Source organism: Ascaphus truei, chromosome 13 (assembly GCF_040206685.1).
Source record: "Ascaphus truei isolate aAscTru1 chromosome 13, aAscTru1.hap1, whole genome shotgun sequence".
NCBI classification, from domain to species: Eukaryota; Metazoa; Chordata; class Amphibia; order Anura; family Ascaphidae; genus Ascaphus; species Ascaphus truei.
In genome coordinates, this window is record NC_134495.1 from 19100088 (window position 1) to 19123118 (window position 23031).

At 46.1% G+C, this 23031-nt stretch overlaps 1 protein-coding gene across 4 annotated transcripts in view; it reads right to left on the bottom strand.

Moving 5' to 3' along the window:
• The window catches only part of FAM222A (family with sequence similarity 222 member A), an 82760-nt gene that overhangs the window by 7769 nt on the left and 51960 nt on the right, over positions 1-23031 (bottom strand). The window contains exon 1 of one of the 4 annotated variants that reach the window (XM_075568761.1): positions 1503-2981. The exons of the other annotated variants lie outside the window; for them this stretch is intronic. Coding sequence (XP_075424876.1) covers positions 1503-1782 — 280 coding nt within the window. The 5' untranslated portion in view covers positions 1783-2981. Of the gene's footprint in view, positions 1-1502; positions 2982-23031 lie in introns of those variants that run through there. 4 annotated transcript variants of the gene reach the window in all.

The following is a 23031-nucleotide window of genomic DNA, read 5'->3' on the forward strand; positions in this document are numbered from 1 at the left end:
TAACCGCACAAAGAGCTGAGAGGCGCTCATATTATTTTAACAGGTTAACGAGAGAGTGATTTGCTTGTTATGTAAGGTTGTTCGGTATCTGGAGTTGGTTAGCATGTCGCCACGAGACGGAAAGGCACATCAAGGTGCCGGGTGGTTAAAAGGCGCTCATGTGCCCCGTAAGCAGGTGACATTGTGTTTTAGTTACAGTGCTAGAGGCAGCCGGTGATAAAAGCACACAGTGCGATTATATACTATACAGTATAGAGGAATATATCTACATACAGTGTGTATATATATATATATATATATATATATAAATATATATAAAATAAAATCAAAAACGAATAGACGATACCGTTCTGTGGCTAACGAAATGCTTTTATTTGTGCGAGCTTTCGAGATACACTGATCTCTTCTTCCGGCGATGTGACAATGAATGAAGCAGAAAAGGTTTAACTTAAAAACAGTGCATCCTGGAATGTTATCTGTGACTGAAACCTATCCCTCCCCCTGTGCTGTATGCGATTTATGACTCGAGGTGTTAAATGATCCCTGAATGTTAGTGATGTAAGAGTGTGTGTGTGCGTATGTTTGTGTATGTGTGTGTGTGTGTGTGTGTGTGTGTAAAATACACAGTGAAACACCTATATATCTCTTGAAAAAGTAATTTAGTTAACCCTTTGGCCAAAGCCTCCTCCCGCCCAGGGTTTAAAGCTCGCCCCTCCCCACTGTCCAAGTAAGCAGGTTTTCTTTTCATGCAGCTGGCTGCGACAGGTTCAATGCCAGGACCATCCTTCCTCTAATTATAGAGGTAAATAAGGATTTTAATCAGTTAGTGTTAGGACCTGCGAACTGGTCATGCCTTGAAAGTGGCTCGCAGGCCTATACACTTTGGCCAAAGGGTTAACTAAATGACCCTTTTTTCAAGAGATATATACAGTAGGTATTTCACTGTGTATTTTTGTCACATTGGATGTTGCTCTGGACTTCCTTTTTGCTTGTTTTATACAATTAGCCACGCCCAGCAGCACTCCTTTTGATAATACTTATATACATACATATATTTTGTGGTAATTTTGGGGGGGTTTCTGAGAGCTTGCTGGGTATCTGTGTGTTTGTTAAGTATGTATATATAAATTTATAAAGCGCCCACAGTGTATACAGCGCTTTACAAAAGGTGTGTGGCGTGGGAGTGTATTCCAATGGTGTGGGTACGTGTAGAAATGAAAGAGGGTGTTGCAATATTATAAGTGTGTGGATACTATGTGGTCCTTATTGGTATATAGGGATAGATTTACATTGTGAATATGTATGTGTAAGAGACAGCTGTGTGCATTCATATAGCGCAGTTTGTATAGACATGGTCTTTAGCAATCATGGGAAGAGAATTCTCTTGTATCAGTAGTGACTCATGAAACTTCGGTCTCGGTTTAGGCCACCGCTAAGTGTCCTGAACAGTTGCATACATTTGTAGTCATGCAACCGCCTCTCTTTCGGTGTTCTAAGATTACCTTTGCTTATGGCCACCTTCAGATCGTTCATCTTATGGCCAGAGTCAGAGAAATGTTCGCCGACAGGACTGTCACATGTTCCGCGTGTGATGCTGTGGCGATGCAGATTCATTCTCTTGTTTAGCCCCTGTCCCGTCTCACCTATGTAGTAGCAGCCCCCTGGGCATTTCATGCACATGATGAGGTACACGACATTGCTGGAGGAACAGGTGAAGCTTCCTCTGATTGTGTACCCCAGATTCCTGTGTGGTATTTGTATTGTGCCCGCTGTGTGGAGCATTGCACAGGTTTTGCATCTTGCGCCCTAGCATGGTCTTGTCCCGCATTCAGTTGTACCGTTGAATACTTTACACTCCTCACCATCATTTTCTTGAGATTATGAGGGTGTCTGTATGATAATAATGGTGTTTCAGGGAAGACCTGTTGCAGTCTTGTATCTTCCTGGAGAATGGGTTGTAGTTCCCTGGCAATCTTGCGTAGGGCTTCTAGGTGTGGGTTATATGTCACCACCAAAGGTACCCTGTCGCTTGTCTCTTTCTGTATTCAAGGAGATCACTTCTTGGTATTCTGGTGGCTTTGTGGATTTGCTGATCTACAATTCTGTGGTTATATTCACGGTTTATGAAATCCGATCTCAAGGCTGTATCCGCTGGCCTCTGTCTGCTGTGTCGAAGCATATCCGGTTGTATCATATGGCTTGACTGTAGATGGTTGCATGCTTGGTATGTGTTGGGTGGAAGCTGTTGTCCCTCAAATAGCTGGCTCTGTCTGTAGGTTTGTGGTATACAGAAGTCTGTTGTTGGTTGTTCTTTATAGTAATGGCGGTGTCTAGGAAATGTACTTCGTCCGGGGAATGGGTGGGTTTGAGGTTGATGGTCGGGTGGAACATATTGAAGTTCTCACGGAACTGTAGGAGGTCCTATTCACCAGAGGTCCAAATCAGGAGGATGTTATCGATGTAGTGAAGGTATGTAAGGGGTTTCAAGTGACAGGTGGAATGAAAGTCACTTTCCAGTTTTGCGCAGAACAGATTGGCATACTGTGGCGCCATCCGAGTGCCCATTGCGGTCCCGGTTGTCTGGAGGTATGTGTCATTTCCACATACAAAAAGTAGCTATGGGTCAGAATAAGTTCAATGCATTTAGTCAGTGTCTCTGTGAGTGGCTCCTGCGGTCCCAGAAAGTATCTGCAGGCTGAAATCCCATCTTTGTGGGGGATGTTTGTGTAAAGTGACTCTACATTCATCGTAGCTAGTAGTGATGCATTTGCTTAAATGGGCTCCACGTGAATGGATTTTCCAGGCAAAAGGTGACACATTGTGTGCTCATTTTCATGTCATTTCCCAGAATCTCTTGCTGCAGTGGGAGCACTGTATGCTAGGTGATAATGGTGAAAGGCAGGGTTGCAGACCTGTCTAAGACATGTGAATGTGCTCACAAGTGATATTCTTTATTGGCTATATGCTAACGGTGGAGGTTTTTTGTTGCCTTTTTCACCCACCATAACTTAAAATGTGTGTGTGTATATATATATATATATATATATATATATATATATATATATATATATATATATTTATATATATATATATATATATATATATATATATATATATATACCACAGATAGATATATTCCTCAATAGGTATAGTATATAATCGCATCTATCTATTTATCTAGCTATCTACACAGTGCGATTATATACATATAAACACAGCAATGCAATTACTCAGTACACATACACACACACACACACACACACACACTTATATACAACCCGGCAATGAACAAAACCAGTGTTGATCGAATCCTGAGGTGCTGATGCTACAAATCAGTGAAACTCCGTTGACAGGTCTGTGTGTAATATAAAAATAAAAAACATTATAGCGAGAGAGGAGTATGTGTGTTTATATAGATGTGTATGTATGCATAATTAGTGTTTATTTTTTTTATCCAGATCTTACTTTCTGAAATCCTCCTGCAGTTTTCTGACTGGGATAAACAAAGATGGCCGAAGCAGTCTGTGAGCCAAATCAGCAGCTGCAACTAGCACATTTAAAAAAAAAAAAACGTACTCTCAGGAATATCCCTGGAATGACCTCACCGCGGGTTACATAACCCCTTCAGTGCCTGCAATGTGTTCAAAAGCGAGGGTTTACCCGTCTTCAAATGTAAAAGACCCCTTTGCAGTTTGCCGTGTGCAATGTGTTGCAGGGGCTGGGTCACTGACACAGAAAACCTTACAGTGTTTGTACACGATGAAAGAAATGCTTATACAATGTGTTTTTCCATTCCATTACTCCTACTGAAAGAGAGCCACAGATAATTGCATTGAGATATTAAACATTAAAACGGCTGCAGCCCCAGAGCCAAGCAAAACTCAGAGTAATAATTTTACCCTCATCCGCCTGTCTGACGGACCCAAAAATACTTTCCTTCTGCATCCTAACCATATACTTCACTACATTGGTTATTAGAGCAATATGGATTCAGTCATTGTTACTCAATGTACAATGCACGAACAGTCAACAGGACAGGCATTCAAAGATCCAAAGACGTATTCCTCAACGATTCAGCTCCCCTATATAAATATATATATATATATATATATATATATATATAACAATGAAAAGAAAAAGAAAAGCGTCCCAACTCAGCACTCAAGTATAGAATATGTATCAGACAGGGGAAATCCCCTATGAACATACTGATGGACCCCTAATACCCCTTGTTCTACATATATTTTGTGCTTATAGGCTTTTTCACCTTGCCTTGGGTATTAGGGGTCCATCAGTATCTTCATAGGGGTTTTCCCCTGTCTGATACATATTCTATCACAGGAGGATGTCGGCGTTTGTTTTAATATTTTTTGTATTTTATGTGTGATTATTTGTGCTATTTAATAAATCATAATTTTTTTTGAAATTTGTTCTGAGTATACTTGAGTGCTGAGTTGGGATGCTTTTCTTTTTCTTTTCATTGTTATATTACTTCTAGTCCCTAGCACCGTTAGTGGTTATTATATTACTAATTTAAGTACTCATTGTTTGCTTAGTCTGTTGCAGGCAGTTTGTCTTGTTGTAATATATATATATATATATATATATATATATATATATATATATATATATATATATATATATATATATATATATGTATATATGTATATATATATATATGCAAATACAACTGTATGCTCATCTGCATGTCTTAGGCAGGTCTGCAACCCCGCCTTTCCCCATTACCACCCAGCATACAGCACTTCCACTGCAGCAAGGGATTCTGGGAAATGACATGCAAATGAGCACAGTGTCACTTTTTGCCTCAAAAAACATTTTTAACATGGTTCCTATAGGCTTAAGCTTGCTGCATGGTCACAGCTTTGAGCACAGCCAGGGTTAAGGTGCATACCCAGAAAACCACCCACAGACAGCTGTTTCGACCTTGATGGGTCTCATCAGTGTGGGGTTGATTTTAACTGAGTATGCAAAGAGGCTATGGATAGGCTATACCATAATACTGAGTTAAGTTATGGTGAGTAAAAAAAGTGACAAAAACCCTCCACAGGAAAGCAAATATGCAAATACAACTGTATGCTCATCTGCATGTCTTAGGCAGGTCTGCAACCCCGCCTTTCCCCATTATCAACCATTAAAAATGGTTTTTGAGGCAAAAAGTGACACTGTGTGCTCATTTGCATGTCATTTCCCAGAATCCCTTGCTGCAGTGGAAGTGCTGTATGCTGGGTGATAATGGGGAAAGGCGGGGTTGCAGACCTGCCTAAGACATGCAGATGAGCATACAGTTGTATTTGCATATTTGCTTTCCTGTGGAGGGTTTTTGTCACTTTTTTTACTCACCATAACTTAACTCAGTATTATGGCATACATACATACATACATACATACATACATACATACATACATACATACATACATACATACATACATACATACATACATACATACATACATACATACATACATACATACATACATACATACATACATACATACATACATACCTCGACAACTGCACTCGCCCCCTCGCCTGGGGCGAGTGCATTTTGCCCGCTGTCGAGTGTTACCTTCGGCGGGGTGTGGCATCTCCCGGCATTTTCCCGCATCCCTCAATCTCCCATGAGAATGGCCGCGCAGTGTCAAATGATAACGAAACGCTACGTGATGTCATGCCGTCACGTAGCGTCCCGTTGCCATGGCAACGAGACTTTCAGATTGCGGATCCAATTTTAATCCGCGGCGGTGAGCGTTGGATAATCTGTTCCGGCCTCGAATAATGCGTTCAGCGGAATGCATTATCTAGCATTGGATAATCTGTTCCGACGGATAACGGACCGTCGAATAGGGAGAACCACCTGCATGTGTGTATATATATATATATATATATATACTAGCTGAGAGACCCGGCGTTGCCCGGGATGTAAATGCGTAATAGGTAGTATTATTTATAAATGGTGGAACAATAGGTGACTATTTGTTGGAAAGGTTGGATAATAATGTTGAAAAGAAAGATGGAAGAAAATGTAATACGATGTTGTATAAAAATGGTTTATTGTAAACACACCACAGTACAATGTATATTTTGGTGACATAAGTGATGTGAAAATGTGAGACGTGTGTCCTGCTAGGGTGTGAGCGTGTGTGAGGCGGCAGGTGGGTGTTCAGTACGGGTGGCGCGTGGGTAGTGAGTGCTGGCTGTGGGTGGGGGTCCTGCTAGGGTGTGAGGCGGCGGGTGTGTGGCGAGTGCGGGTGACAGCTGGTCAGTGATATTGTTGCGTAGGGGCAGGATGCGGCAGGTGTGTGTCGAGTGTGTGGGGTGGGTGAGAGGCGGCGGGTGTGTGTCGAGTGGCGGGTGTCTGTTGAGTGCGTGCGGCGGCTGTGTGGCACAGGGGTGTGAGCGGTGGGCGGGTGAAAGGCAGAAGTGCGGGTGGGCGAAAGGCAGAGGCAGGAGGGCGGACGAAAGGCATTGAAGGAGGGGAGGTGATGTCGGAGGGGTGGTGAGGGGGGGTGGTGGTGAGGGGAGGTGAAGGGGGCGGAGGGGAGGTGAGGAGGATGGGTGGTGAGGGGGGGGGTGGTGAGGGGAAGTGAAAGGGGGGCGGAGGGGAGGTGAAGGGGGGGCGGAGGGGAGGTGAAGGGGGGGCGGAGGGGAGGTGAAGGGGGGGCGGAGGGGAGGTGAAGGGGGGGGCGGAGGGGAGGTGAAGGCGGGGTGGAGGGGGTAGGTGGGAAGGGTGGAGGTGGGGGGCTGGGGGGGAGGTGAAGGGGGGGTGAGGGTAGATGAAGGGGGGGGTGGAGGGGAGGTGGTAAGGGGGGGGATGTGGTGGGAAGGGGGGGGATGTGGTGGGAAGGGGGGGAGGTGGTGGGAAGGTGGGAAGGGGGGGAGGTGGTGGGAAGGGGGGGAGGTGGGAAGGGGGGGAGGTGGTGGGAAGGTGGGAAGGGGAGGTGGTGGGGAGGTGGGAGGTTGTAAGGGGGGAGTGAAGGTGGGGTTGAAGGTGGGGGTGAAGGGGGGTGGGGGTGAAGGGGGCAGTGAATGTGGGGGTGGAGGGGGGGGTGAAGGTGGGGATGGAGGGGAGGTGAAGCGGGGGTGGAGGGGAGGTGAAGCGGGGGTGAAGAGGGGGTGGAGGGGAGGTGAAGGGGGGGGGTGGAGGGGAGGTGAAGGGGGGGGGGGTGGAGGGGAGGTGAAGGGGGGGGGTGGAGGGGAGGTGAAGGAGGGTGGAGGAGGGGAGGTGAAGGGGGGTGGAGATGGGGAGGGGTGGAGGGAGGTGAAGGGGGGGGGATGGAGGGGAGGGTGGAGGGGAGGTGAAGGGGGGGGGTGGAGGGGAGGTGAAGGGGGGGGATGGGGGGTGAAGGGGGGGGATGGAGGGGAGGTGAAGGGGGGGGGATGGAGGGGAGGTGAAGGGGGGGGTGGAGGGGAAGGGTGGAGGGGAGGTGAAGGGGGGGGGGTGGAGGGGAGGTGAAGGGGGGGGGGATGGAGGGGAGGTGGAGGGGGGGATGGAGGGGGGGATGGAGGGGAGGTGGGGGGATGGAGGGGAGGTGGGGGGATGGAGGGGAGGTGGAGGGGTGGAGGGGAGGTGAAGGGGGGGGGGGGAGGGGAGGTGAAGGGGGGGGTGGAGGGGAGGTGAAGGGGGGGGTGGAGGGGGGGGGTGGAGGGGAGGTGAAGGGGGGGGGTGGAGGGGAGGGGTGGAGGTGAAGGGGGGGGGGAGGGGAAGGGGGCTGTAGGGGGGGGTGGAGGGGAGGTGAAGGGGGGGGTGGAGGGGAGGTGAAGGGGGGGGTGGAGGGGAGGTGAAGGGGGGGGGGGGGGGGGTGGAGGGGAGGTTAAGGGGGGGGGGTGGAGGGGAGGTTAAGGGGGGGTGGAGGGGAGGTTAAGGGGGGGGGGGGTGGAGGGGAGGTTAAGGGGGGGGTGGAGGGGAGGTTACGGGGGGGTGGAAGGGAGGGGAGGTGGAAGGGAGGGGAAGTGGAGTGAGGGGTGGGTGAGGGGAGGTGACGGCCGTTCCCTCACCCGTCCGGGTCGCACGTGGATCTGAGGCGGGAGGCAGCGTGTTGTGGCCGCTCCCCCGCTGTGTCCATGGCGCGCGCTCGCTCACTTCGCTCCCCCGCTGACTGTAGCGGCGCCGGGGGGGGGGGGTGGAGGGGAAGTGAGTGAGGGAAGGTGAAGGGGGGTGAGGGGAGGTGATGGCCGCTCACTCACCCGTCCGGCAGCTCCCTCACCCGTTCGGCAGCTCCCTCACCCGTCCGGCAGCTCCCTCACCCGTCCGGCAGCTCCCACGTGGAGGGGGGGGGGGGGGGTGAAAGCGCGGGAAACAGGGAGAGGCGGAGCCTCCGGGACCGGTGGGGAAGAGAGCAGGAGATGTGCTGCTAACACTGTGAGCCCCGCTAATGTATGTAACACGGTCACCATGTGTGTGGGGGGGTTGTGTGTGTTTAGTGATGTGTGTGTGTGTGTGTGTGTGTGTATCGTGATGTGTGTGTGTGTGTATAGTGATGTGTGTGTGTGTATATAGTGATGTGTGTGTGTGTGTGTGTGTGTATAGTGATGTGTTTATAGTGATGTGTGTATAGTGATGTGTGTATAGTGATGTGTGTATAGTGATGTGTGTATAGTGATGTGTGTGTGTGTGTGTGTGTGTGTGTGTGTGTGTATAGTGATGTGTGTGTGTGTATAGTGGTGTGTGTGTGTGTGTGTGTGTATAGTGATGTATGTGTGTATAGTGATGTGTGTGTGTGTGTGTTTGTGTGTGTGTATAGTGATGTGTGTATAGTGATGTGTGTATAGTGATGTGTGTGTGTGTGTGTGTGTGTGTGTGTGTGTGTGTATAGTGATGTGTGTGTGTGTGTGTGTGTGTGTGTGTGTGTATAGTGATGTGTGTGTGTGTGTGTGTGTGTGTGTGTATAGTGATGTGTGTGTGTATAGTGATGTGTGTGTGTGTGTGTGTGTATAGTGATGTGTGTGTGTATAGTGATGTGTGTGTGTGTGTGTGTGTATAGTGATGTGTGTGTGTGTGTATAGTGATGTGTGTATAGTGGTGTGTGTGTGTATAGTGATGTGTGTGTGTGTGTGTGTGTGTGTATTGTGATGTGTGTGTGTGTGTGTGTGTGTGTCCTTCACTCCGCCTCAGTGATGTGTGTGTGTGTGTATAGTGATGTGTGTGTGTGTGTGTGTGTGTGTGTGTGTGTGTGTGTGTGTATAGTGATGTGTGTGTGTATAGTGATGTGTGTGTGTGTGTGTATAGTGATGTGTGTGTGTGTGTGTATAGTGATGTGTGTGTGTGTGTATAGTGATGTGTGTGTGTGTGTGTGTATAGTGATGTGTGTGTGTATAGTGATGTGTGTGTCTATAGTGATGTGTGTGTGTGTGTGTGTGTATAGTGATGTGTGTGTGTATAGTGATGTGTGTATAGTGATGTGTGTGTGTGTGTGTGTGTGTGTGTATAGTGATGTGTGTGTGTGTGTGTATAGTGATGTGTGTGTGTGTGTGTATAGTGATGTGTGTGTGTGTGTGTGTGTGTATAGTGATGTGTGTGTGTATAGTGATGTGTGTGTCTATAGTGATGTGTGTGTGTGTGTGTGTATAGTGATGTGTGTGTGTGTATAGTGATGTGTGTGTGTGTGTATAGTGATGTGTGTGTGTGTGTGTGTCCTTCACTCCGCCTCAGTGATGTGTGTGTGTGTGTGTGTGTATAGTGATGTGTGTGTGTGTATAGTGATGTGTGTGTGTGTGTGTGTGTGTTTGTGTGTGTGTATAGTGATGTGTGTGTGTGTGTGTATAGTGATGTGTGTGTGTGTGTGTGTGTGTGTGTGTGTATAGTGATGTGTGTGTGTGTATAGTGATGTGTGTGTGTGTGTGTGTGTGTGTGTATAGTGATGTGTGTGTGTATAGTGATGTGTGTATAGTGGTGTGTGTGTGTGTATAGTGATGTGTGTGTGTGTGTACGTGTGTGTGTGTGTGTGTGTGTGTGTGTGTGTGTGTGTGTGTGTGTGTGTGTGTGTGTGTGTAGTGATGTGTGTATAGTGATGTGTGTATAGTGATGTGTGTGTGTGTGTGTGTGTGTGTGTGTGTGTGTGTATAGTGATGTGTGTGTGTGTGTGTGTGTGTGTGTGTGTGTGTATAGTGATGTGTGTGTGTGTATAGTGATGTGTGTGTGTGTGTGTGTGTGTGTATAGTGATGTGTGTGTGTATAGTGATGTGTGTGTGTGTGTGTGTATAGTGATGTGTGTGTGTATAGTGATGTGTGTGTGTGTGTGTGTGTGTATAGTGATGTGTGTGTGTGTGTATAGTGATGTGTGTATAGTGGTGTGTGTGTGTATAGTGATGTGTGTGTGTGTGTGTGTGTGTGTATTGTGATGTGTGTGTGTGTGTGTGTGTCCTTCACTCCGCCTCAGTGATGTGTGTGTGTGTATAGTGATGTGTGTGTGTGTGTGTGTGTGTGTGTGTGTGTGTGTGTATAGTGATGTGTGTGTGTATAGTGATGTGTGTGTGTGTGTGTATAGTGATGTGTGTGTGTGTGTGTATAGTGATGTGTGTGTGTGTGTATAGTGATGTGTGTGTGTGTGTGTGTATAGTGATGTGTGTGTGTATAGTGATGTGTGTGTCTATAGTGATGTGTGTGTGTGTGTGTGTGTGTGTATAGTGATGTGTGTGTGTATAGTGATGTGTGTATAGTGATGTGTGTGTGTGTGTGTGTGTGTGTATAGTGATGTGTGTGTGTGTGTGTGTATAGTGATGTGTGTGTGTGTGTATAGTGATGTGTGTGTGTGTGTGTGTGTATAGTGATGTGTGTGTGTATAGTGATGTGTGTGTCTATAGTGATGTGTGTGTGTGTGTGTGTGTGTGTATAGTGATGTGTGTGTGTGTATAGTGATGTGTGTGTGTGTGTATAGTGATGTGTGTGTGTGTGTGTGTGTGTCCTTCACTCCGCCTCAGTGATGTGTGTGTGTGTGTGTGTGTGTGTATAGTGATGTGTGTGTGTATAGTGATGTGTGTGTGTGTGTGTGTGTTTGTGTGTGTGTATAGTGATGTGTGTGTGTGTGTGTATAGTGATGTGTGTGTGTGTGTGTGTGTGTGTGTGTGTGTGTGTGTGTGTGTGTGTGTGTGTGTGTGTGTGTGTGTGTGTGTGTGTATAGTGATGTGTGTGTGTATAGTGATGTGTGTATAGTGGTGTGTGTGTGTGTATAGTGATGTGTGTGTGTGTGTACGTGTGTGTGTGTGTGTGTGTGTGTGTGTGTGTGTGTGTGTGTGTGTGTCCTTCACTCCGCCTCAGGCCAATGAGAGGTGTGCGGGGGCGGGCGGGCCAAGGGAGCAATCTCATTGGCCTGGCCCAAGGTCCAATGAGATTGCCGCTAGGGACACGGGGAGGGGCACAGGGAGACACATACAGACCCGGACACATAGGACACTTTCAGAAATATATAGTAGATATATGTATATATACATACATACATACATACAGAAAACCAATAGGCACACGCTCTAGCACAGAGGGTCGCAAACTATTAGAGCTGCGCCCGCCTTGCCTTCTCCCCCCCGTGCTCGCGCACCCCTCACATCTTGTGCCGGCGTCAAATGGTGCCGCGGGGGTCACATGACGTCACACCACATGACCCCAAGGCGTCATTTGATGCCGCGTTGCCATGGCGACGCGTCACAGCAGCCTTCAGAATCAAGGTAAGTTGAGTTACAGAGGCCTCACGCGATGCCCCTGCATTTAATTGAAATGCCTTGGGGAAGAGCGCGGGACCTCTGCAACCGCCCGCGACCCCCAGTTTGCGCACCGCTGCTCTAGCATACTCACTGTATTGGCGTGGGTATGTATCATAAATGTATGTCTTTATTTATATAGCACCCACAGTGTACTCGGTGCTTTACAAAGACAATACAGTACTGGGAATTATAATACAATAGGAGCAACAAAGTCAGACAATAGGAAAGGAAATCTCTGCCCCGGGGAGCTTACAATCTAAGCGGAATGTTGGGAGTGTTACAGAGACAGCAGGTGAGGGAATACTGTAAGTGCAGTAGATGGCAGGGCTTGGCCACAGTGGCTGGTAGCAGTGACTGTGGCCACATACACAGATCACCCAAACCAGCGGCTCAGAAGAAGGATTCAGCACTCCCGGCACGTCTTGAAGAAACTATATTTAAACCAACGTTCCGGTTCCCGCAGGGACCCTCATCACGGCCGCGCCTCCGCTGCGTCAGTTAAACGTACAAGCGATACACGGACAGATTTCTCACAATCCTGGAATACATTTTTGACAGCAGACATTTTCAAACTGTTTCTGAAAAGTATATCTATGCACCAGACATTTAATAAAACAAAGAATAATGTTAGTGCAATTGCTTTTGCGATCTCCGTTAATGTCTCAATTTTCATTCATCTCTAAAATTGCACGAAAAGGACTTTTCTGGGGGGGGGGGGGGGTTCATTATAAAAAGTGCTGATTTTCTCTCTTGGTAAATGGAGTGTCTTTCCTGGTTTTATTTTTTTTAGAGGGGGGTTTAAACACCCATGAAATTGCTTCTATAATATATTTTAATTCCCGTTTCGTACCATTGGGTAAAAATGTCATTTTGTGTTGTGCAGGGCTGTGGTTCTTTAACCCATTTTAACAGCAGTGGAGCGGTTACGGTATCAGTAGATAAATATTATGCTTTCCGCAGTGGCTCTCTCCTTTTCTGCTGAGGTTGCTAAATGCCCCACAGAAATGCACTTGTATTATGAGTATTTTTTATTTTATTTTTAAATCTAGCTGTGAAAGCGTTAACGCCCAGAATATTAGCACGCTGTTTACGGAAAGGCGTCATCCTTAACGGAAAAAACGTAGACACATTTTTAGTGTCGCCATGCACAACATGTTGATTTTGTACTACTGTTGTGTACGCGCAAGCCCAACATATATATATATATATGCAAATATAGCTGTATGCTCATCTGCATGTCTTAGGCAGGTCTGCAACCCCGCCTTTCCCCATTATCACCCAGCATACAGCACTTCCACTGCAGCAAGGGATTCTGGGAAATGACATGCAAATGAGCACACAGTGTCACTTTTTGCCTCAATAACCATTTTTAACATGTCATTTCCCAGAATCCCTTGCTGCAGTGGAAGTGCTGTATGCTGGGTGATAATGGGGAAAGGTGGGGTTGCAGACCTGCCTAAGACATGCAGATGAGCATACAGCTATATTTGCATATTTGCTTTCCTGTGGAGGGTTTTTGTCACTTTTTTTACTCACCATAACTTAACTCAGTATTATGTTTTATATATATACATACATATATACATACATATATACATATATTATATACATATATTATATACATATATTATATACATATATTATATACATATATTACCCTTTTTGTGTTGTACGTTTGAGCACCTCCTGCACTTCAACCCCACACTGATGAGACCCATCAAGGTCGAAACAGCTGTCTGTGGGTGCCTTGGCCCTTTGGCTTAGATCAAGGCGATATGAGTGCTCCTCTCAACCTGCACAGCTATGACCAAATGCAGTACTATCCTATCTGGGGTTTCAGTAGGAAAGGTCTGTGGCAAGCATTTGGCCCTCTAGCTCGTTGAGAGGTGGTGTCCAGACCCCGGACCACAGAACCCCTGAGCCTTCGGGCTAAGGGGGGATGGCATTTGAACAACCAGCCCTTCGGGGCTGGGGTGCACCCGCACAACCCTCGAAAGAGGGGAGATGATGCGAACTCCCTTGCGGGCCTCGGGCCAGAGGGAGGAAGAGACGGATGTCCTGAATCCTAACGGAGGAAGGCATCAATGTCCCTGGAGACCTAGGCTTTCGGGCTGAAACCTTCAGGGAAACTGTGCACTGAGGGCGGGTCTGACTTCGGTTGGACAGTCCAAAGGCAAGCTCCCTATCCACTGAAGTGGACTGGGATCCGATGAGCGAGAGGGTGTACCCTCTCGGGAGGAAAAAAAAATAAAAAATAAAATATATATATATATATATATATATACACACATACATACATACATACACATACCCAGTGTTCGACAAACCTATACATTTGCTCGCCCCGGGCGAGTGGATTTAACCCCCGGGCGAGTAAATATTGGCCCAAGCAGCACACGTTTGGTACTAGGTGGCGAGTAGATTTTTTTGTGTGGCGAGTAGATTTTTTGGTGATTTGTCAACCACTGCACATACCTATCTACAGTATATATAATATACATATATACACACACACACACACACACACACACACACACACACACACACACACACACACACACACACACACACACACACACACACACACACACACACACACACACACACACACACACACACCTGGATATATATATATATATATATATATATATATATATATAAAAATATATATATATATATACACACACACACACATCTATATATACATACACGTACACGTACATATCTATATATAAGCACACACATCTATATACAGTATCTACTGTACACACACACACTTATGTTTCTCATATATAACACAGAGCTGTATGTTTCATTTTGCAGGGTCCTTGCCCTGGGGAGCTTACTATCTAATTGTGATGCTTGAGGCACAGAGAGATAGATATATGTTATACAGTATAGAGAGGGTAGGATACCCACTGAACAAGGGTACGAATAACGGTCCTACAATGTCTAATACTCCTTACACCAAAGCCTCGTCTATTAAAACTGCCGTTAATTGAACAGGGAAGAAGCCATTTGGGATCTGTTGCTAACTCATCCCATTAAATCAATGTTATGTGCTTTTTACAGGTGTCTTAAACAGGCATCCTTATTAACCAGTATATTAAGCTAATTTAGATCCAGCCTTGGGAGTAAAATTTTATGTTGATGGAAATTGTAATAAGGTCGTTCTCATTTCGGGACGAGCGGAGATGTAAGTTCTGCGTGGAAAGTACGGCGGCTGAACGGGTTATTTTTCCCGTTTTATTTTATGCCTAACCTCTCTATTAATATATTTCAATAAAAAGACATGGTGACATCCAAGGAAAATACCGGGAAAATTCAAATAACGGTCATGTTTAGTAAGCAAAATAAAATATGAAATAAAAACCGTATAATATCTCACGTAACATACATTACAATAATGGAAATCAATGAAATTATAGTGGATCGGCATGCTGGTAATTAATATGAAGATCGAACAGATATAGATCACCTTGTGTTTTAACATTGATCAAACGTAACATTTTTATTGGTGCAATTTTTCACATTTACAGGTGGAGTGTGCTGAATTTATCCAATGCTTCTTTTTCATTTTCAATGGTTGGTTCAACCTGTGTTCCTTAGGGTTTTAGCGAGTAAACTCAACCCCCTTATAACGCTGTGCATGGGGTCCAAAGAATCACATTGCGTTATAAGCGGATCGCGTAAGAAATAATGTACAATTGTACGCATTGTACAATAAAGTATTTAAGATAAGAATAATCGTGTTGTAAAGTATTCATAAATACGAAAATTGGGAGCCACGCTTGCATCGCGTTAAAAGCGGATTCGCGTTGTAACGGATCGCGTTGTAACGGGGTTGAGCTGTAAATCTAATACTTTTTTTTAATAATAATGTTTTTGTATTTACTGATGCACCCTTTGGGAACCCCAGGGCGTAGTTACTACGTCATCGGGACTTGGCACTCTGCGGGCGCCAGGGCGTAGTGAGTACGTCATGCTCAAAGGGACTGTTTTTTGGGGGTTAGATCGTGGCCTACATTCCCATGGAGTGCAGGAACACGATCTAACCAGTGAGGAAATAGTGGAGGAGGGTCTCTCGTCTTCTCTTTCCTCCAAAATGGCTGCCACGCACACATGACCGCACTGGGCCGGAAGGGCAGTGGCACTCCGGCACCGTGACCCCATCTCCAGCACTCAAGGGTAAACCAGAATCAAACCAGGGAGGTGGGTCCTCTAGAGGCCAGACGCTCTATTTTCAGCTCTGGCGACCCCTCCTGGTCCCAGAGAAACATACACTTACATAATGGTATCATTTTCCTAAGATGGCACCCATGGTCATCGGGAAACTGCTGCGCCATCCTACAGACCCGCAGTTTGTACATTTGCAAGAAGCCTGTGAGGTTTGGAAAGCTCCATACACTATAATTTCAGATAGAAAGAACTCTAATGTCGGTCTGCCAAAAGATATCCCAACCTACATCGAATCCGCTTTTCTCCGGGATCAATATGGCTACTAGAACTTTGATCTTCTACATCTTTAAATAATTGTCCCCTTAATCCCTTCACTGGTAGAGAATGGGCTAACACAAATTGACTCGAGACCATATAAATTGAGCCTATTATATATCTCACCATCGTCATCTTCAGCCCTTGTTGACCCGCTGAAGGCCTCCCCAATGATCTCCCAGGTACTGCAGTTACAGCCTCTCTTCTATACACATTTCCCAATGTCATCCTCCCATCTTACTTTTGGTTGTTATTTTGGTCTTTTAAATGCCTCTTGCAATCCAGTGGAGTCCCATCTCTGTCCAGCGATGGTCATTTCTTCTCACGATACGTCTGGCCCAACCGCCATTTTCATTTCTTCCCCCTTATGATGATGTCACAGACTTTTGTTTGGTTTCAAACGCATTCATTCTTTTCCCTGTGTCTTCGGGTAATACCCAGCATGCATCTCTCCATACTTCAAGTTCTGAATTCTATATATATATATATATTTATATTTGAGGCTTCCTCCCAGGTGACAATTTCTCAATGCTAATTCTTAGACAGCATTGGCTGCGAGTGTCATGTCTGCATTGTCCTTCACGCTGTCGCCTCAGCACTCAATTAAAATGACACTAATTAGATTGTGACATTTGCAAAATTCTAATGGAAAATAAAACTTCTTTTTATAGTGCCTTGTAGCAAGACACAAAAATAGCTGCCAAAGAAGCAGCCCCCCCCCCCGTTTATTTTATACTACGATAAGAGAAAGGGGGTCCCAAGAGCTGACCTGTGTCACTTTCAGCTCCGGGAACCACCTGGTCCCCGAGAAACCCAAAAATGTAACGTCGGTCATACTCCTTGGTATTGAAACAGGCCTACATGAAGATGACTCACGGCAAATGTAAACGGCCATTTTGTTCCCCCTTTAAAGGAGCAATCCGCTCACACTGAATGTGGGTGTGGGGGGGGGGGGGGACTGGAAATGTTTTTAAATGATCTGAACCAGGGGGTGTCCCTCAGAGACGATCCGCTGCAGAACGGGACAGTTGATCGCTGTCACCGAATGGCCGCCACCGCTTTGCAGCTGGAATCCCCGCCGCCGGCCGCTACTAAGGTAAGTTTTTGGTTAGGCCCGGGCCATAGACGTGTGGGGAGAGCGGAGGCGCGCTAACGCTGAGGCTCGCCTGCTTCAGTCAGCGCGATTGCACGGACTTGCACGCGAGCCAGCGTGCGCGGGGGGAGACGGGGGAAGGTGGTTGGAGGCGGGGCAGTGACGTCGCTGGGCCAATCGCCCGCGACGCACTGACGTCAATGTCACGGCGCCGACGTCACGGCGCTGTGACGTTGACGCTGCTGTGCTGTGATTGGAGGTTTTCAGCCGACAGCGCGCTGAAAAACAGCTTGGCGCTCGGCTGAAACCTCCAACTCGTCAGCACGCCTGCGGACGCTCGCGTGAGCCCCCTCTCAAGGCATCCTCATTGAGGATGCAGGGGCTCAGCGCGGAGCGTCCGCACGCCTCAGCACGGCTGGTCCATCTATGGACGCAGCCTTAGGGTAGGGACTTATTTTAAGGGGTTTAGCGATTAGGGTAGGGGGTTATTTTAAGGGGTTTAGCAGTAATTGTAGGGGGTTAATTTAAGGGGTTTAGCGGTTAGGGTAGGGGGTTAATTTAAGGGGTTTAGCAGTTAGGGTGTTAATTTAAGGGGTTTAGCGGTTAGGGTACCGGGGTTAATTTAAGGGGTTTAGCGGTTAGGGTAGGGGGGTTAATTTAAGGGGTTTAGCGGTTAGGGTAGGGGGGTTAATTTAAGGGGTTTAGCTGTTAGGGTAGGGGGGTTAATTTAAGGGGTTTAGCGGTTAGGGTAGGGGGGTTAATTTAAGGGGTTTAGCGGTTAGGGTAGGGGGGTTAATTTAAGGGGTTTAGCGGTTAGGGTAGGGGGGTTAATTTAAGGGGTTTAGCTGTTAGGGTAGGGGGGTTAATTTAAGGGGTTTAGCGGTTAGGGTAGGGGGGTTAATTTAAGGGGTTTCACGGTTAGGGTAGGGGGGTTAATTTAAGGGGTTTAGCTGTTAGGGTAGGGGGGTTAATTTAAGGGGTTTAGCGGTTAGGGTAGGGGGGTTAATTTAAGGGGTTTAGCGGTTAGGGTAGGGGGGTTAATTTAAGGGGTTTAGCGGTTAGGGTAGTGTTTCCCAACTCCAGTCCTCAGGGAACCACAACAGGTCCGGTCTTAAGGATATCCCTGCTCCAGCACAGGTGGGACAATCAGCGGCTCAGTCATTTTGACTGAGCCACCTGTGCTGGAGCAGGGATATCCTTAAGACCGGACCTGTTGGGGTTCCCCGAGGACTGGAGTTGGGAAACACTGGGGAAGGGTGTTAATTTAAGGGGTTTAGCGGTTAGGGTGTTAATTTAAGGGGTTTAGCAGTTAGGGTAGAAGGTTAATTTAAGGGGTTTAGCGGTTTGGGTAAGGGGTACATTTAAGGGGTTTAGCGGTTAGGGTAGGGGGTTAATTTAAGGGGTTTAGCGGTTAGGGTAGGGTGTTAATTTAAGGGGTTTAGCGGTTAGGGTAGAGTGTTAATTTAAAGGGTTTAGCGGTTTGGGTAGGGGATTAATTTAAGGGGTTTAGCGGTTAGGGTAGGGGGTTAATTTAAGGGGTTTGGCGGTTAGGGTGTTAATTTAAGGGGTTTGGCGGTTAGAGTGTTAATTTAAGGGGTTTAGCGGTTTGGGTAGGGGGTAAATTGAAAGGGTTTAGCGGTTAGGGGGTTTATTTAAGGGGTTTAGCGGTTAGGGTGTTAATTTAAGGGGTTTAGCGGTTAGGGTAGGGGGTTAATTTAAGGGGTTTAGCGGTTAGGGTAGGAGGTTAATTTAAGGGGTTTAGCAGTTAGGATAAGGGGTTATATATGTTATACATATATATATAATATCCAGCCATAACACAATATTAAAGTTAGAGCAGGGCCATCGCTGAACCCAACTTAGTATGAAAAGAACATCAAATATAGAAAGGAGAGGAGTCAGGGTCAGGGTGACCCGTGCGCTTCTTGCTCTTCACAAGATGTAAATTAAATAAGCCAGTGAAGGGAGCAGCACTCTGAGCAAAGCGCCACGGAAGGGGAAATCATTATTTTCTGCTCTTTGTAATTGCTTTTGACAAGGGCCTCTCAGAGAGAAAAAGACTTCCCATTGTTCAAGGGAACAGGTCATGGAATAGAGAGACGGAGTAAAAGGCAGCAATCTGTACTGAAACGTATAGAAAATATAGTCATATATATATATATAAATGTAAATACAACTGTATGCTCATCTGCATGTCTTAGGCAGGTCTGCAACCCCGCCTTTCCCCATTATCACCCAGCACACAGCGCTTCCACTGCAGCAAGGGATTCTGGGAAATGACATGCAAATGAGCACACAGTGCCACTTTTTGCTTCAAAAAACATTTTAACATGGTTCCCTATAGGCTTGAGCTTGCTGCATGGTCACAGCTTTGAGCACAGCCAGGGTTAAGGTGCATACCCAGAAAACCACCCACAGACAGCTGTTTCGACCTTAATGGGTCTCATCAGTGTGGGGTTGATTAACTGGGTATGCAAAGAAGCTAAAGGATGGGCCATATATATATATATATATATATACACATATATATATATACAAATGTAAATACAACTGTATGCTCATCTGCATGTCTTAGGCAGGTCTGCAACCCCACCTTTCACCATTATCACCCAGCACACAGCACTTCCACTGCAGCAAGGGATTCTGGGAAATGACATGCAAATGAGCACACAGTGCCACTTTTTACGTCAAAAACTATATATATATATATATATATATATATATATATATATATATATATATATATATAGTGGTTTTTAGTCACCTTTTCATCCACAATAACCTAAATAATGTGTGGTGATAACCTACCCAAAGTTTCAAATTGCAAAGCCAGTTCAACCAACCTCACACTGGTGACACCCACAAGGTCGAAACAGTCTGTGAGTGGGTTTATTGGCTTTGCATCTCATCCCAGGCGATGTTTAAAAGCTGTGCTTAAAACAGTGAGCATTGGCTTAAGGGTTCCATGTAATAATGTACTTGAGACAAAAGGTGGCACGGTGTGCTCATTTGCATGTCATTTCCCAGGATCCCTTGCTGCAGTGGACGCACTCTATGCTAAGTGATAATGGCGAAAAGCAGGGTTGCAGACCTGTCTAAGACCTGTGAATGTGCTCACATGTAATATTGTGTGTGTGTTATTGCAAGGAGAAAGGTGTTGAAACCCTAAGCAACCCTGTATCATTGATATTTACAAGAGCAATAACTAATTCAACTTGAAATAAAAGAAATCCCTCAAAAGAATTAAGGGATCATTCTCAAAAATGGTTATAATCATAATCGTCAGCCCGTGTCCCTCCATTGCTGGATGAAGGCCACCAGAATGATCTCCCAGGTACTGCAGTTACAGCCTCTCTTCTCCACGTCGCTCCAACACATTTTATGATTTCATCCTCCCATCTTCCTTTTGGTCGTCGTCTTGGTCTTGTGAATCCAGTAAAGTACCCTCTCTGTGCAACAATGGACAGTTCTTCTTGCAACGTGTCCGGCCCAACCGCCATTTGAATTTCTTCACACCTGTGATGAGGTGACAGACTTTTCTTTGGTTTCAAACGCACTCAGTTCTTTTTCCTGTCTCTTCGGGCATTACCCAGTATGCATCTCTCCATACTTCTTTGAGTTGTCTTGTGCATTTAGGGGTTCAGATTTCGCATCCCTACCTGAGCACAGGTAGGATACACTGGTTGAAAACTTTCCTTTTGGAGGGAAAGTGGAAGGTTCCCTTGTAGGATGGTCTTGGGTCTTCCAAACGCGCTCCATCCCATCTTCATTCTCCTATTGATTTCATTTGACAGGTTCCAGTCTGTTGATACTTGCTGGCAGCAGTAGACAACGTGCCTTAACCCCTAAAGTGACGATTGCATGGAAAGCCATACTAAAGTCAATGGGGCTTTCCATGCGGTAGCGCTAGACATATCCATATTGCACTTTATATAATAAGGCTCCATTGACTCCATATAGCTCTATTCCATTTCTTTATAGACTTGACATGTGTTGAACATCACTTTGGTACTGCTGAGATGCATATGGAGGCCCACCTTCCTACTTGCTTTGGAGAGTTCCCCAATTTGTTGCTGGAGGTTTTCTGGAGTTGTGGCAAAAATACCAATGTCACCTGCGAATCGTAGGTGACAAGTATTCATCGTTGATTTGGATTCCTTTATCTTCCCAATCTAATGTCTTGAACAATTCTTCCAGTGTTGCAGTGAAAAGCTTTGGTGACACAGTCTCCCTGCTGCACGCCCTTGCTGATCCTGGTGACGCGGCGTCTCCCTGCTGCACTCCCTTGCTGATCCTGGTGACGCGGCGCCTCCCTTGCTGATCCTGGTGACGCGGCGTCTCCCTGCCGCACTCCCTTGCTGATCCTGATCCTGCTTGTATCTTCATGTTATCTAATGGTTGATGTGGCTCTCTCGTAACTGTCCCTTATCATATGAACATACGCGTCTTCAACACTTTGTCTCCTTAATGCATTTAAAACCGCCGAGGTGTAGACAGAATCAAATGCTTTTTCATAATTTACGAATCCTAAACCGAGTGGTAGATGATATTTATTAGTTCAGGAAATCACTTCTTGTACGACTTGGATGTGGTCCATTGTGTTGTATCCACTGCACAATCCCACTTTTTCTCCAGGCTGGGCGAAGTCCATGGTCCGTTGCAACCGATCAGCGAGCATCTTCGTTAAAATCTTGTGATTGGAGGGAGGCTGATGGGTCTGTAGTTCTTGAGGTCTTCTTGGTCTCCTTTCTTGTGGATGAAGATTCTTTCTTGTGGATGAGGATAACTGTGGCATGGTTCTGGAATTTACCTGTTCTTCAAGCTGCCACTTCCAAGATTTCAGTTGTAAGTCCATCTTCCCCAGGAGCCTCCCCATTCTTCAAGGGTATTATTCCCTTTGCTACTTCTTCTCGAAGGACGCATAGTACATAAGTATTGGTTTCTTCTCGCTATTCGTCTGATTATTCCCTGTGTTATCTGTGTCCTTGTGCAATTTCATGTAGGAGTTCTCTACTCTCTTTATGATAAGTGCCCGGTCTTGTATTTTCGAACCATCGTCTTGTTTGAGTGCGATGATTTGCTTCTGCGCAATCATAAGTCGCTGCTGCATCCAATTCAAAGTGTGTGTGTGTTACACACTTTTTTTTTGTTACCTGATCCAGGGACAGAACCCCCAATTTCTTATTATGTCTTCAGGAGCAATTTGTTACTTTATCCTTGGTGCAAACGATCTGCGTCACTGCTGGCGAGCCAATCACTGAAAGAGACGGTGGAATGATATGCGCGTTCTCTTTACAGATGCACAGCGCTCATTTTTTGGGCACCCCGTCAAATTTCTTCTGGTTTGTTGGTTCTCCATTAACAATATATATTCTTAAATAGCAGCGGTTCAGGTATGAGCAACAAAATATGGTTTCTGGCAGGAGTGGCCACCTCCAGTCCTCAAGGGCCACCAACAGGTCAAGCTTTCAGGATAACCCTGCTTCAGCAGTTGGCTCAGTCAGTGGTTCAGTCGAGCCACCTGTGCTGAAGCAGGGATATCTTTAAAACCTGACCTGTTGGTGGCCCTTGAAGACTGGAGGTGGCCACCCCTGGTTTATGCAGTGGACGCAGTAATTGGATTAACCCCTTCAATGTTTTTAAAGTGAATGACGGTATCCGTGATGTTTAGCATCAGCGACTGATAGCCCAAGTCTCTGCCACACATCAGTATTTACCCATTACAAAA